At 48.3% G+C, this 14,441-nt stretch overlaps 1 protein-coding gene across 1 annotated transcript in view; it reads right to left on the reverse strand.

Annotated features, from left to right (window-relative positions):
* Positions 1 to 5,303: 5,303 nt before the first annotated feature.
* The window catches only part of EEF2 (eukaryotic translation elongation factor 2), a 25,513-nt gene continuing 16,375 nt past the window's right edge, over positions 5,304 to 14,441 (reverse strand). Inside the window, exons 8-14 of the mRNA XM_015826422.2 lie at positions 13,888 to 14,083; positions 12,624 to 12,882; positions 11,111 to 11,218; positions 10,048 to 10,401; positions 6,797 to 6,979; positions 6,573 to 6,705; positions 5,304 to 5,777 (exon numbers count right to left, since the gene is read on the reverse strand). Coding sequence (XP_015681908.1) covers positions 5,584 to 5,777; positions 6,573 to 6,705; positions 6,797 to 6,979; positions 10,048 to 10,401; positions 11,111 to 11,218; positions 12,624 to 12,882; positions 13,888 to 14,083 — 1,427 coding nt within the window. The 3' untranslated portion in view covers positions 5,304 to 5,583. The remainder of the gene's footprint in view (positions 5,778 to 6,572; positions 6,706 to 6,796; positions 6,980 to 10,047; positions 10,402 to 11,110; positions 11,219 to 12,623; positions 12,883 to 13,887; positions 14,084 to 14,441) is intronic.

The following is a 14,441-nucleotide window of genomic DNA, read 5'->3' on the forward strand; positions in this document are numbered from 1 at the left end:
TTTTTTTTCCAGCAGGACTGCTTCGGGCTGTGGAGGTTTCACTAACCACTGGCAGAAAAGTAGACGGAATTCATTCAACTTTCGTGGCTGGTGACAGAATTCACTCCCTACTCAATTCTCACCTCCTTGCGACAACACCCTGTAGCTCATTTAAAGGCCCAGTTAGACAACCTCAGCTTTCCAAGCTGTGTTGCAAAGCATGCTGGTTAATCAGAGTTCCCTTTGATCATGGTTCTATTTAATTAACGAAGCTCTAATTATTTCCCTGCAGCCATTTCATTAAAACCCAACTATTGTTTTGCTTCTCACGGTGGCCCAGCAAATAAAAAAATGTGGAACAAGAAGGAAACACAGAGGTTAATGAACTTTGACCGTGTTGTAAAGCAGAATACCTGATATTAGCCATTCCAGCAAGCTGGAGATTGTTGGACTTCAATGCCCAGAATTCCTTCGCCAGCCATTTCTAGCTAAGGAATACTGGGAGTTGAAGTCCACGTATCTTCAGGATGCCAAAGTTGAGAAACACTGATTCAGACTCAGTTTTTCAAGAGGCAACTGGATTTCTTGTTGTTTTTTCTTTGAAGATGTTTCACTTTCTCATCCAAGAAGCTTCTTCAGCTCTGACTGGATGGTGGGGAATGGAAGGATTTATACTCCTTGCAGACAGCTGGTCATTTGCATCCTTTTAGAGAGTCGTTGAAGCCACTTGGAGGTTAATGTGTGTCCTCAGGGTCACCTGAGTGGTGCAAATGGGTGTGGAGCCTTCTTGGAACTGCTGAAAGGACCGTGTTGCAGACTGCAGATGGATGATGTCGGATCCCTCCCCCTCTGTTGAGAGGGCTGTTCAGTATTGGCACAGATGGCCTCTTGGAGCCCTCTTTCAAATCAGAATTTGCACCACTCAGGTGACCCTGAGGATGCAAGGTTACTATTTCTGGAGGCAGGTTGTTCCACTGATTAATTGTTCTCCCTGTTAGGAAATTTCTCCTTAATTCCAGGTTGCTTCTCTCCTTCACTAGTTTCCAACCATTGTTTCTTGTCCTGCCTTTGGGTACTTTGGAGAATAGGTTGACTCCCTCTTCTTTGTGGCAGCCCTTCAAATACTGGAAGACTGCTATCATGTCCCCCCTCGTCCTTCTCTTCGTTAAACTAGACATACCCAATTCCAGCAGCTGTTCCTTATATGCTTTAGCCTCCAGTCCCTTAATCACCTTTGTTGCTCTTCTCTGTACTCTTTCTAGAATCTCAACATCTTTTTTACATCGTGGTGACCAAAACTAGATGCTGTATTCCAAGTGTGGCCTTACCAAGGCCTTGTAAAGTGGTATTAACACTTCACGTAATCTTAATTCTATCCCTCTGTGAATGCAGTCTAGCACTGTGCTGACTTTTTTTGGCAGCTGCAGCACACGGCTGGCTCCTATTTAAGGCATTGTCCACTATGATTCAAAGATTCCTCTCATGGTTACTTCAAGAATCAGCTGAAGTAGGCTGGTGAGGTCATCTGATCCAATAATATTCATGCTGAAACAGGGACGTCAGTCTGAGACTCTCCACTCGTGTCATTTTCCAAAACTATCCGATGAGTCGGACAAAGAGAGACTGGTTGACCCCAAGTTAATCAAACAGCTTTTACATCTGCGGGTAGGCTGAACTCTCTCTTCAGTCCCAAAGGTGCTTTTTCAGNAGGCAGGTTGTTCCACTGGTTAATTGTTCTCACTGTCAGGAAGTTTCTCCTTAGTTCTCGGTTGCTTCTCTCCTTGATTAGTTTCCATCCGTTGCTATGGCCTGGATGACTGAGAATCTCCGTAGACATTATCTCCTCAGTTTAAAGTCCATAATGCTGGGAAAGATGGAAGGAAACAGGCCTAATGGGCTTTATTACAAGAGCAATGGATGTATGCTAGTAGATCTTGAAGGTTGCTAAGAATCAACACCAACTTGATGGCATTTGATCACCCGTCAAATAACCGAAGGATCAAAACATCTTGGCTTCTTGGTTCATCTCATTGCCGAATGAGTTGACATGCAATCCTGGTTGTTGTTTTTTTGTTGTTGTTGCAAAAGACCGGGATCTTAATGAGCCAAACAGCGTCACAAGTTTGTTTGGTATTTTTGTACTGCAAACCCAAGGTTCACTTCCTGCGTTACAAGGCAAGGCTTACGTAAGAGTAGATCTCTAAATTAACCACGATTGACAGCATTCATATACCACGGAAAGGCATAAACTGTGCTTTCACATGCCGCAATGACAGGCCAAGACCTATGGAATCACATTATGGCTTCATGTGATATCTGCAGCCATTGCTTTCACTGTGACTTCTTCACACAGCCAGGGATATGACCCTTAAGGGAGAATTTCTTGAACCGAAGTGGGAGTCAAACACAACAGGAATTAACATGAAATGTATAGATATTAAACTGCCCTCTCATAAGAGTCTGAACAGGAAGCAACTTTGAAACGTGTCGTGTTGTGATGACATTTTTTTTCCCTAGTGGTTGTAATGTTGCTAAATCAGAACAAAGCATTGCTTCAGTATTTACGGCTTTTTTTTTGCAGAGGCCACAATTTTGTGGTGTTAAAAGCTGTGCTGGCGGGAGCCCCAATGACACACCTATACAGGGCTTATTTTTGTATGATCTTGTCCGGCTGGTAGTTCTCAACTTACGACGATGATGGAGCCTGCCAATTACAGTAGTAAATCATGACAATTGTAAAGCAGGCTGTCACAACTAAGCTGATTTTTATAAGTTTGGTGGCAATTGTTAAGCGAACAAGCTGATTGTAAAATGCTGTGGGCAGTTTTTGCCCCAAAACTGGAACTAAATGCCCATTTTGGCAAAAAAACATATATATCAAATTGTGTCATGATTGGGGGATGCTGCAAACAGCCGTAAATACAGGTCCGTTGCCAAGGGCCCAAATGGCTATAAGGTGAGAAAAACCTTTGCAAAAGAGTCCTAAGTTACTTTTGTTGGGATCGATTGTAACTTCAAGTGAATTTTGTGACTAATCATGAGGACTTCCTGTATTATATTTCTCCCACGTCTTTCCTCCTAACGCAGCTCTCAAGACGTTTCAACATAATCAGGAAGCTCGATCAGATATCTTATATATTTATTATTCCAGTTGTGGGTGCTGCCACACTGGAGGTTTTCAAAAACAGACTGGACCGCCCTTTGACTAGGATGGTATAAGGCAGGGGTAGGCAACCTCGGCTCCTTTATGACTCATGGACTTCCAACTCCCAGAATTCCTGAGTCAGCATAGCTATGCTGACTCAGGAATTCTAGGAGTTGAAGTCCATGAGTCATAAAAGAGCAGAGGTTGCCTACCCCTGGTATAAGGTCTCCTGCACTGAGCAAGGGGGTGAGAGTAGAACAGAATAGCAGAGTTAGAAGGGACCTTGGAGGTCTTCTAGTCCAACCCCCTGCTCAGGCAGGAAACTCTATACCATTTCAGACAAATGGCGGTCCAGTCTCTTCTTAAAGACTTCCAGTGTTGGAGCATTCACCACTTCTGGAGGCAAGGAATTCCACTGATTCAGTTGATTTCTCCTAAGTTGCTTCTCTCCTTGATGAGTTGGAATAGAATGGAGCTGGAAGGGACCTTGGAGGTCTTCTAGTCCAACCCCCTGCTCAAGCAGGAGACCCTGTACCATTTCAGACAAGTGACTGTCCAGTCTCTTCTTAAAAACCTCCAGTGATGAAGCCCCTACAACCTCTGGAGGCAAGTAGTTCCACTGGCTGTTCCCGTGGTCAGGAAGTTTCTCCTTAGTTCTAGGTTGCTTCTCTCCTTGATGAGTTTCCATCCGTTGCTTCTTGTCCTGCCTTCAGGCGCTTTGGAGAATAGCTTGACTCCCTCTTCTCTGGGGCAGCCCCTGAGATACTGGAACACTGCTATCATGTCCCCCCTCGTCCTTCTCTTCATTAAACTAGACATACCCAATTCCAGCAACCGTTCCTTGTATGTTTTAGCCTCCAGTCCCCTGATCATCTTTGTTGGAGGACTAGAAGACCTCCAAGGTCCTTTCCAGTCCCGATTCTATTCTATGAACATCTAACCCAGGGGCGGGCAACCGCAAACAAAGAGCCACTTGGACTCGTTTCCCACAGAAAACACTGGGAGCCGCAAAACGGGCCCGCACACGCACGCCGGAGGGAGGCCTTGGTTGAAGACTTTAATTAAAAAGAAATAGAGGGTGCTGTGCATGAGTTCTCTCTTCCCTCTCCCTTTTTCTTTCTCTCCCTGATCTTCTGCTCACCTGGAAAGCTGGCTTCATTCATGCTGTTCTCCAACAAGCTGACACACATTCTTATTGGGCTGGCTCTCTCCTGCCCTTCCTGCAGACGCAGCCAAGGCAGGAGCCCCACCCAATAAGCTTGTCAGCTAGTCTGAGAACAGCGTGAGGCCACTCTTTTTTACACACACACAGAGAGGGAGAGGGAGAGGGAGAGAAAGAAAGAAGGGAAGCACAAGTGCCTCTGTCTGTCTCTGCAAATGGCAGGAGGCTGGGAGCCACATGCAGCTCCGGAGCCACAGGTTGCCAACCCGTGGCCTAACCCATCCAGTGGGGCACAAGCTTTGAAAAGCTGGTAGCAAGGAATACCCTAATCTCCACCACACTGCCCCACATCCCCAACCCCCTTAATCCCCACCCAGTGTTTTTTCCCACTCCCATTTCCACCGCTGGGGTCACCCAATTGGCTTTCTTAAAAGATTGTCCCAAGGAATTGAGAGTCTTGTGAACTTTGTAACTTCAGACGGATGCTAAGTGATCAGTCGTAAAACCGAGGACTACTTGCATTGTTTGCACCCCCCAACGACGTCTTTCCTCCTAACGCAGCTCTCGAGACGTTTCAACAGAAACAGGAAACCCGATCAGATATCTTACATTTATTATTCCAGTGGTTCTAAATACATTGATTTGCACAACGATATCTATTAGCGAAGAGGCTGTCCGGTCTGGAAAGCCTCAAATTCTCTCAAATCCCAACCCCCAGATAATGACTTTGATCATCCTTCCGCCTTCTCGGCCGAGATCTTTCAAGAGAGCAAAACGAAATTTCCTACGTCTCACCCTTCCCCACCAAACCAAACCCGCCCCCTCCTCTTCCTTTTTCCAAAATTTGCTTACGATTTCACCAAGGAAGAGAAAAACCTGGCCATTTCTCTCCCTCCCCACCCCACCCCCTCCAAAATCACGTGCCTCCACGATGTCCAATAAATATGGAGATGAGCTGTGTTTCGGGTGCGTTAAATGGAAGCGTTAATTTTCTCAAAAGTTAACAACGGGGCTGAGTGGGTTTTTCTGGCGTTTAATTAAAGTGGAAAGAAACCCTTTCCAAGGCTGGGGGGGGAAAGAGGCGTGGGACCCTTTTCTCGCGATTGGAAAGGGAGAGGGGGGAAGAAAAAAGGAAACAGCCGCCATCCTCAGCCACAAGCACATCTAACCACCATGTTTTTGTTTTGTTTTTAACACTAGTTAAAAGTTCATTTCGAGTCCCACAACAGCCGTTTTTAAAATTTATTCTCGTTTTTGTTTTAAGATCTGGCGCGGTTATGATTTCATTCTGATTGGTTTACAATTTATCCAGGAAGTTATCGAGCGCGGGGATGCCCTCTTTCAGCCCTTTGCGTTTACGGGTCTCGATCACCACTTGACAGGGCCGGGTGGTGTTGTCGAAAGGATCCCCGGGCAGGATCTGCCAGTGATCGAACACGCACTGCGGGAACGCCTGGCCTCCGGTATTGGATCTCAAGTCGGCCGTGAAACCTAAAAAAAGGCAGACAGGCGTCACGGGTGTGGCGCGAAAGCAAGGAAGAGTTCACATTTTAGAAAGGCGGCGGGATTTTTCTCGGGCCAAGAGCCCTCCTCGACTTAGCAATAGCACTTGAACTTGTACAGCGCTTCACAGTGCTTTACAGCCCTCTCCAAGCGGTTTACAGAGTCAGCATCTTGCCCCCCAACAATCTGGGTCCTCACTCTACCGACCTCGGAAGGACAGAAGGCTGAGTCAACCTTGAGCCAATCAGGATCAAACTGCTGGCAGGGAGCAGAGTTAGCCTGCAATACTGCATTCTAACCACTGCGCCACCAGAGCTCTTGAGAGAGAAAAGAGACAGACAGAAAGAGACAGATAGATGGATAGAGACAGAGACCGAGAGAAGACAGAAAGCTATAGAGATATGATAAGATAGATGAGTTAGCAATAGCACTTACGACTTATATACCGCTTTACAGCCCTCTCTAAGCGGTTTACAGAGTCAGCTTATGCCCCCCCCCCCAACAATCTGGGTCATTTTACCGACCTTGGAAGGATGGAAGGCTGTCTTTCCATTATATATCCAAGATGGACAGTATTTAATATTTATTTGCTACGTATATGTAGGGATGTGGGTCTATACATATGTTGTTCATAGTACGTTTAGGTGTGCGTCGTGTATGTGTTTCACTCTGAGAGCGGGCAACTAATTTCATTTTTGATGTGTGCTGTTGTGCCCACAGTAAAAAAAATGAGAGCAGAGCAGGAAGAGCTTCTGAGCCCAGAGGGCAAAGGTTTATACTTACCAAAAGATTCATTCACAGGCAGGTAGGCCTTGACCACAAACATGGGGGTTCCAGCAACCTGGGACTCTTCAAAGACGTGGCCTCGTTTCCTGTTCAGCACGCCGTAAATGCCGCCCACTACTTGCTCAGGGCACTGGAAGAAAGCAAGCAGCAGTCTGGTGAGATGGGGGGAGAAACCCCTGGGCCGTCCCCAGCTCACCCGGCCTCCCTCCCTCCACACCTACCTGGATCTCCACCAGGTAGATTGGCTCCATCAGGCGGGGCTGAGCCGTCAGCATGCAGGCGTAGAGGCACCGCCGGGCTGTGGGGATGATCTGGCCGCCGCCGCGGTGGATAGCGTCGGCGTGCAGGGTGACGTCGTGCACATCAAAGCGGACGCCCCGCAGGTTCTCCTCGCAGAGGGCCCCCTGGGGAGAGCGGAAGAGGGGTGTCAGCACTCACAATCCAGAGGGCAAGGTGCTTAGGCATTTGCAGTGAAGGAAACGGGGAGTGCAGTGGCGCAGGCAGTTTGAACACAAACCCGCGGTTCGAGACCCAAGGGCTGCCACGGGATGGGGTGAGCTCCCGTCCTTCGCTCCAGCTCCTGCACAGCGACCGTATTTAATAGAAGACTGGGTCTTGTATTAATTTTTGCTCCAAAAGACCCATTAGGGCTTATTTTCGGAGAAATACAGCACCAAATGTGTCCGGTCTTGCTGACGATCTTAACTGGGGCTTATTTTGGGGATGGGGCTTATATTACGAGCATCCTGAAAAATCACGTTGGGGTTTATTTTCGAGGAAATGGGGTAGCAGTTCGAAAGAAGGCAACCGTAACTTCATGGGTACCACTTCGGTGGGCAACGTAACAGGGACGTGAAAGGCGTCTCCAGGGCAACAGTGATGTCACCACCTCATCCTTTTAACCTGGAAGCGCCTCGGTGCTTCCGACACGAAAGCAGCGGTAAAGGGGGGAAAAAACAGGGTTTTAGGAACAGAATTTCAAAAGCTGGGTGGGTTTATCTTAGTCTCCCACAAGCCCATGTAAACAGGGCCTCCCTCTCCTCTTTTTTAAAGGTGCCTCAATTATGGCAGGGGTTCAGGGTATTTGGGGAGCTACCTCGCCCCAATGGGCATAGCCCTCCGCACTCACGCCCCGTTAGGGAATTCCAACTGGCAGGTCAAGTAGGTTTTTCCCCGTTGCACTCAAATCTGTGGAAGATTCTGCCACTGGAGGTGAAAACTCCTGTCTTTTTGGAGGGACGTTAAAACCTGGTTTGGCGAGTTGGTCTAGATTTTCTCTTCTCTTCTGTTATATCCAGGTACTGCCATGTCGGCTATCCCAGGACTTTTTGTCTTTTGTTATAGGGAATTGTTAAGTCTGGGGTGTTACGTAGCAGGCCTGTTTGAATTCTAAAGCCCCAGGGGAATTTAGCTTCTTCAGCTGCCCTTTGTCTACTTTTCATTATTGGCCACGGAGTCAGCCAGATGTTCAAAGGGGATTTGGTATTATTGAGTCCTTCTCAAGGACCTAGGCTGGGCAGATGTGGTTGTTTGTTTAAAGGTCTCATCTCAGGATGTCAGCTATTCCAAGTCAAGCTGTCTTTTGCAATTGACTTGATGGGGAATTTGTCCATGCCGATGAGTGTTCAAGGGATGGGCCAGTTGTTTTGGGATTGCAGCCAAGGCACCTATCACTATTAGGACTACTTTTGCTTTCTTTTGCCACAGTCGTTCTACTTCTATTTGCAGGTCTTTGTATTTATTATGAATAGGAATAAGAATAAGACTAGACTATAGATCAGGGGTAGGCAACCTTGGCTCTTTTATGACTCGTGGACTTCAACTCCCAGAATTCCTGAGCCAGCTATGCTGAGGGAAAGGGGAGAGGTTCCCAAGCTGAGCCATGCTGGCTCAGGAATTCTGGGAGTTGGAAGTCCACCAGTCATGAGGGGGCCATAGTTCCCCCATGCTGGCTCAGGAATTCTGGGAGTTGAAGTCTGCGAGTCATAAAAGAGCCAAGGTTGCCTACCCCTGCTATAGACTAGACTAGACCAGACTAAACAGTTGAAAGGGACCTTGGAGGTCTTCTAGTCCAACCCCCTGCTCAGGCAGAAAACCCAATACCATTTCAGACAAATGGTTGACCAATTTAATTTATAGCTGAATTCTGCCATGCTCTGTTACTATTTTTTGAACGAGCTGCAGGAGACTGGGTCGATGCGATAAGACTTATACTCTCTGTAAGTGGGGCAAAAGACCTTCCTCGGATTGTGACTGCGGGGCCGAAAAACAAACTATCCAACCTACAGTGTCACGAGTGCCAAAATGGAGCCTCCGAGGGAGACTTGGCCGATTTCCGGGCTGAGACAAAGGAAGCAAAACCTATCTGCAATCTAGGCATTCTTCTATAATATTTTAATTTCGTATTTTGCATTTTAATCTCTGGTGTCTTTATTGAGAGGTGAGGTGAGTGTGCCGCACGATAAAATAATAAATGTCGAAGGAGCAACATGACTCCATGTCACAGTAGGACATGGAGTTTAAGTAGGAAGCGATCCTTAACTCCGTTTGTTGAGGAAGTTGTACTTTACTAGAAGTCAAGTGAATTACGGCACTTGATTTTTAGCAAAGTACACCTTTCTCCATAAATGGAGTTAAGGATCGTTCTTACTTAGAGGTTCAAACGGAGGCATGTCTGACACTCATCTTACGGCTCAGCCACCAGGGCCAGACTTAGTGTCATGGCTCCGTCGGAGCCTGAATCTGCAGAGGAAAATGAGCTGGAAGGGACCCTACGGAGGTCGAGGGAGAGGTGTCTGTGGCTTCAGAGGACTGTGGGGAAGAGCAGGCCGAGTCAGGCCAGGGCCCTTCAGGAGTGGGACAGGAGGGACAGGAGAGGTGGAGTTCAGGCGATGAGCAAGGGCCACCCTCTCCTGATCCTAGAGCACGGAGAGTGGAGAGAAGGAGGGAACAACGCAGGCAGGCTCAACTACTCAGGAGGAGAACGTCCCGCCCCTCTCCACAAGGCACACCTGGAGACTGAGACTTAAGGAGACGCTGTGGGGAGAGGCTTTTGTCGGGAACAAACGCTGATTCCTTGGAGTTTTGTGTGTGTTGTTGCTGATCTCTTGTTCTGTGACTTCTGCTTGGAAGCCCGGAAACTCTGACCCTTGGACTGGCTGACAACGTCGCTTGGATGTTCAAAGATCTCGGACTGTATTTCGGCTTCCCTTTTGAAACTGCTCAGGCCAGCGTTAGGTTTATGATGTATGTGTCATTCCTTGTTATCTCCGTGGCCTCGAGTAAATTCCTCTCCTAAATCAGACTGTGTGTGAAACTACTTGCAGCCAGAGGTGTGTGTGTGTCTTCCTGTGTTTGGAGGCTGGCCAGAAACGTGGGAGCATTTGGGGAAAATGTGGAGCAATTAAAGGGCAGTTTGAATTGCCAGCTGACTGCACTGCCTCTGTGCTGTGCCCTGGGTCATTGCACTCACCTCCTTTGTGGCCCACTGGAAGCCGGCCACCACGCTGTCCTTGATCTCGTTGAGGTACTGCACCCCCTTGGTGATATCAGTCAGGATGTTGGGGCCAGTCCCGTCGGGGCCAAAGCACCAGATCTTACGGGCTTCAGTCACGTCCCACTCATACTTCTCGGCCAGGTACCGGGCCCGCTGCTTCAGCTCCTGGCGGGATGAGACATCCCCCTTGTCGATGTCTTCAGCCAGGCCATCCGGGAAGGGGCGGGCTTTCATGTACAGACGGTTGTGTTTGTTGGGCGACTTGGAAAGGCACAAGGTCCCCGACTCCTCGCTAACGGTCTCCCGGTAAGAGACGACGGGATCGGATTTCTGCCAAGAATCAACGGGTGAGGGAACGGACATTTGGAAAGGAGTTATCTCGTTCGCAACATCCAGTAGGCAACAAACAAGCAAGTTATACCGAAGAGACTTCAGGGTTTTCCCCCGCCGCTGTTTCTCTCTGTCCTGCTACGTCCAACAGGAGAGATGCGCTCTGGGTCACTTCAACTGAAGAGCATCATCTTATAGGGCAGGGGTCTTCCAACTTGGCCCTTTTATGACTTGTGGACTTCAACTCCCAGAATTCCTCAGCCAGGCACGCGTGTTCAAATCAAACAGGGCTGGCTGAGGTATTCTGGGAGTTGAAGTCCACAAGTCATAAAAGGGCCAAGTTGGAAAACCCCTGTTCTAGGACTTGGCAAATTTGTTCTTTTGTTCCAGCACCAGCCGTCTGGAACACCACAACCCTAAGATCAATCCTGCTGGGATTTTGTCAAGTGCTAAAGACCTGGACATGAGAGATTTTTGCTAATATTAATAAAAAAAACTCAGAATGGCAATCGCAAGATAGGTATAAACCAACAGCATTAAGAGGCACGAACAAGATCCACATACCCTTCAAGAGAGACAATAAAAAGGAAACAAGAATGCCCCAAAACACCTTCTCGCTGGCAATGGGGTGGGCTTCCGGATGACGCAGTTTGACACCCTTGCTCTATTGGTATCGATTTCATAAATAAGACCGGATGCAAATAGCTACCTTGATGGGAATGCAGGCATGATCCTCCTCCAGATCTTTCAGACAGATCTCCAAATGCAGTTCTCCGGCTCCGGCTATGATGTGCTCTCCAGATTCCTCAATGATACACTAACAGACAGAGGAAGGGGGCAGAAAATTGAGGCGTCAATCCCCTTCCTAACACAAGCTTCCCCCCCTCCACTTCCTTGTCACCAGACTAGGCCAGGAAGAACGAACCGGCCTGTTGGGCTTGCCTGCCTTCTTGCGTTCGGAGGCTGCCTCTGCTTTTTGCATCCCCTTCAGAATGAATGATTGGGGCCCTTGCCAATCTTCAACTAGCGCCTATCCGCTTAGTGACCGTTTGAAGTTACAACGTCACTGAACAAAAAGGGACCCAGGACAGCCGTTCGAGCTTGTTAACCGGCTCAGCGTCCCTGGTTTGGCAAACCAGCATGTATTTTACAACGGTTGAGGCATGCTGGGGGTCACGTGATCACCACTTGTAGCCTTCCCAGCCAGCTTCCGACGAGCAAAGCCAATGGAGGAAGCCGGATCCGTTTAGTGACCGCATGATTGACTTAACGAACTGCAGCGATTCACGTTAACAACTGGGGCAAAAAGGTGGCAAAACGAGGCACGCCTCACTTTCTTGAACGGCCTTGCTTTAGAGCTGACTGCTTGCTTCTGCTTAGCGACAGAAATTGTGGCCATTAAGTCGAGGGCTTGTTGAGCAGACCCCCTGGGTTCAAAGATGCAAAAGATAATAATAAACTTGGAAGGCACCTTGGAGGTCACCTAGTCCAACCCCCTGCTCAGGCAGGAAACCCTAGACCAGGGGTAGGTAACCTTGGCTCTTTTATAACTGGTGGACTTCAACTCCCAGAATTCCTGAGCCAAAAGAGCCAAGGTTGCCTACCCTCGGTGGTCTGTCTGTCTGTCTATCAATCAATCAATCATCTAGAGCAGGGGTAGGCAACCTTGGCTCTTTTATGACTCGTGGACTTCAACTCCCAGAATTCCTGAGCCAGCATGGCTCAACATGGAAATCTCTCCCTTTCCCCTCAGAGCCAAGGTTGCCTACCCCTGGCTTATACCATCCCAGCCAAGTGACTAGTCCAGTCTCTTCTTAGAAACTTCCAGTGTTGGAGCATTCTCTGCTTCTGGAGGCAGGTTGTTCCACTGGTTAATTGTTCTAACTGTCAGAAAATTCCTCCTTAGTTCCAGGTTGCTTCTCTCCTTGGTGAGTTTCCATCCGTTGCTTCTTGTCCTGCCTTCAGGCGCTTTGGAGAATAGCTTGACTGCCTCTTCTTTGGGGCAGCCCCTGAGATATTGGAAGACTGCTATCCTGTCCCCCCTCGTCCTTCTCTTCATTAAACTAGACATCCCCAATTAACCTTGTATGTTTTAGCCTCCAGTCCCCTAATCATCTTTGTTGCTCTTCTCTGCACTCTTTCTAGAGTCTCCACATCTCAACAAGCTAAGGAGAGGTTTGCCAACCCTGTCCCAGTGATCGACGCCTCCCCTCCCATCTCACCTGCACCATGGGGTCCGACTTGGCCAACCTCTTCAAGCCCTCGACCAGTTTGGGCAGGTCGGCCGGGTTCTTGGCCTCCACGGCCACGCGCACGACGGGGCTGACGCTGAACTTCATGACGCGCATGTTGTGGGCATGCTCAAAGGTGGTGATGGTGCCCGTCTTGACCAGGAACTGGTCGACGCCAACCAGGCCCACAATGTTACCGCAAGGCACGTCTTCAATGGGTTCCGTGTAGCGGCCCATCATGAGAATGGTCCTGGGTGGAGGGAAGGGAGGAGGAGGGGGACAGGGTGATCCACAGCCCGGGTGCTGGAGAAAGGAGCCCCAAGGAATGGGGGTTCTCCTGGCACCCCTGACCACTGCTGGGGGGAAAAGCGAAGGATCGGCAGTTTCCGGCAGAAGAAGCCAGAAGTTAGGGAGGTTTCTGAAATTATAATTCCCTCCCACTTCTATTCCGTATTTACTAGGTAAAATTGGTTTTCTTCTCTTTTCCCCACAATCCTGTGAGGTGGGAAGAGCCCAGAGTGATTGGTCCAAAATCTCCCAGCTAGGGAGGGACTAGAACTCATCATCTCTTGGTGATTGGCCCCCAAAGCCATCAGCCAACTTTCATGCCTAGGGCAGAACTAGAACTCACCATCTCCTGGTGACTGGCCCCAAAGTTACCCAGCCAGCTTTCTTGGCTAAGGCAGGACTAGAACTCACCGTTTCCTAGTGACTGGCCCTAAAGTCACCCAGCCAGCTTTCTTGGCTAAGTCAGGACTAGAACTCACCATCTCCTGGTGGTTGGCCCAGTCACCCAGCTAGCTTTCTTGACTGAGGTAGGACTAGAACTCACTGTCTCCTGGTGATTGCCCTAGTCACACCCAGCCAGCTTTCTTGACCAAGGCAGAACTAGAACTCACTATCTCCTAGTGAATGGCCCCAAAGTCACCCAGCTAGCTTTCTTGGCTAAGGTAAAACTAGAACTCACTCACCCTCTCCTAGTGACTGGCCCCAAAGTTACCCAGCCAGTTTTCCTGACTGAGGTAGGACTAGAACTCACTGTCTCCTGGTGATTGCCTTAGTCACCCAGTCAGCTTTTTTGGCTAAGGCAGGACTAGAACAACTCACTGTCTCCTGGCACACTGCCTTAGCCAGCAGGCCCAACCCCTAACCCCCAGGCATTCAGATTTCACAGAGAGACAAGGAAAGGAGCAATAAAAGGCATTTTCCCCTCCGTGCTGCCAGCCCCCTGCCCCGTCCCCACGGCGAGGCTGACCTCTGGATGGGCTTCAGGTAGAGATCTTCTTTCTTCCCTGGTGTGTAGTTTGGCCCCATGATTCTGCACTTGAGGCCGGTGGAGACAACCCCGGAGAACACCCGGCCAAAGGCGTAGAAGCGGCCCTTGTCAGAGGTGGGCACCATCTTGGAGATGTACATCATCAGGGGTCCTTTGGGGTCACAATTCTTAATGCCTGGAGAGGGGGGAGAGAACAGAATGACGAATGGGAGTGGAATGGAACAGAACAGAATATGGAATAAATATGGAATAGAATATAGAATAGAATATATGGAATTGAAGAATATAATATAATATAGAATAGAATATATGGAATTGACGAATAGAATAGAAGGAATTATAGAACATAATATATGGAATTGAAGAATATAATATAGAATAGAATAAATGGAATTGTAGAATATATGGAATTATAGAACAGAATAGAATAGAGAATATATGGAATTATAGAACAGAATATATGGAATAGAATAGAATAGGTGGAATTGTAGAATATATGGAATTATAGAACAGAACATATAGAATAGAATATA

Source organism: Protobothrops mucrosquamatus, unplaced genomic scaffold (genome assembly GCF_001527695.2).
Source record: "Protobothrops mucrosquamatus isolate PMUCROS unplaced genomic scaffold, P.Mucros_1.0 scaffold3125, whole genome shotgun sequence".
Classification (NCBI taxonomy): Eukaryota; Metazoa; Chordata; class Lepidosauria; order Squamata; family Viperidae; genus Protobothrops; species Protobothrops mucrosquamatus.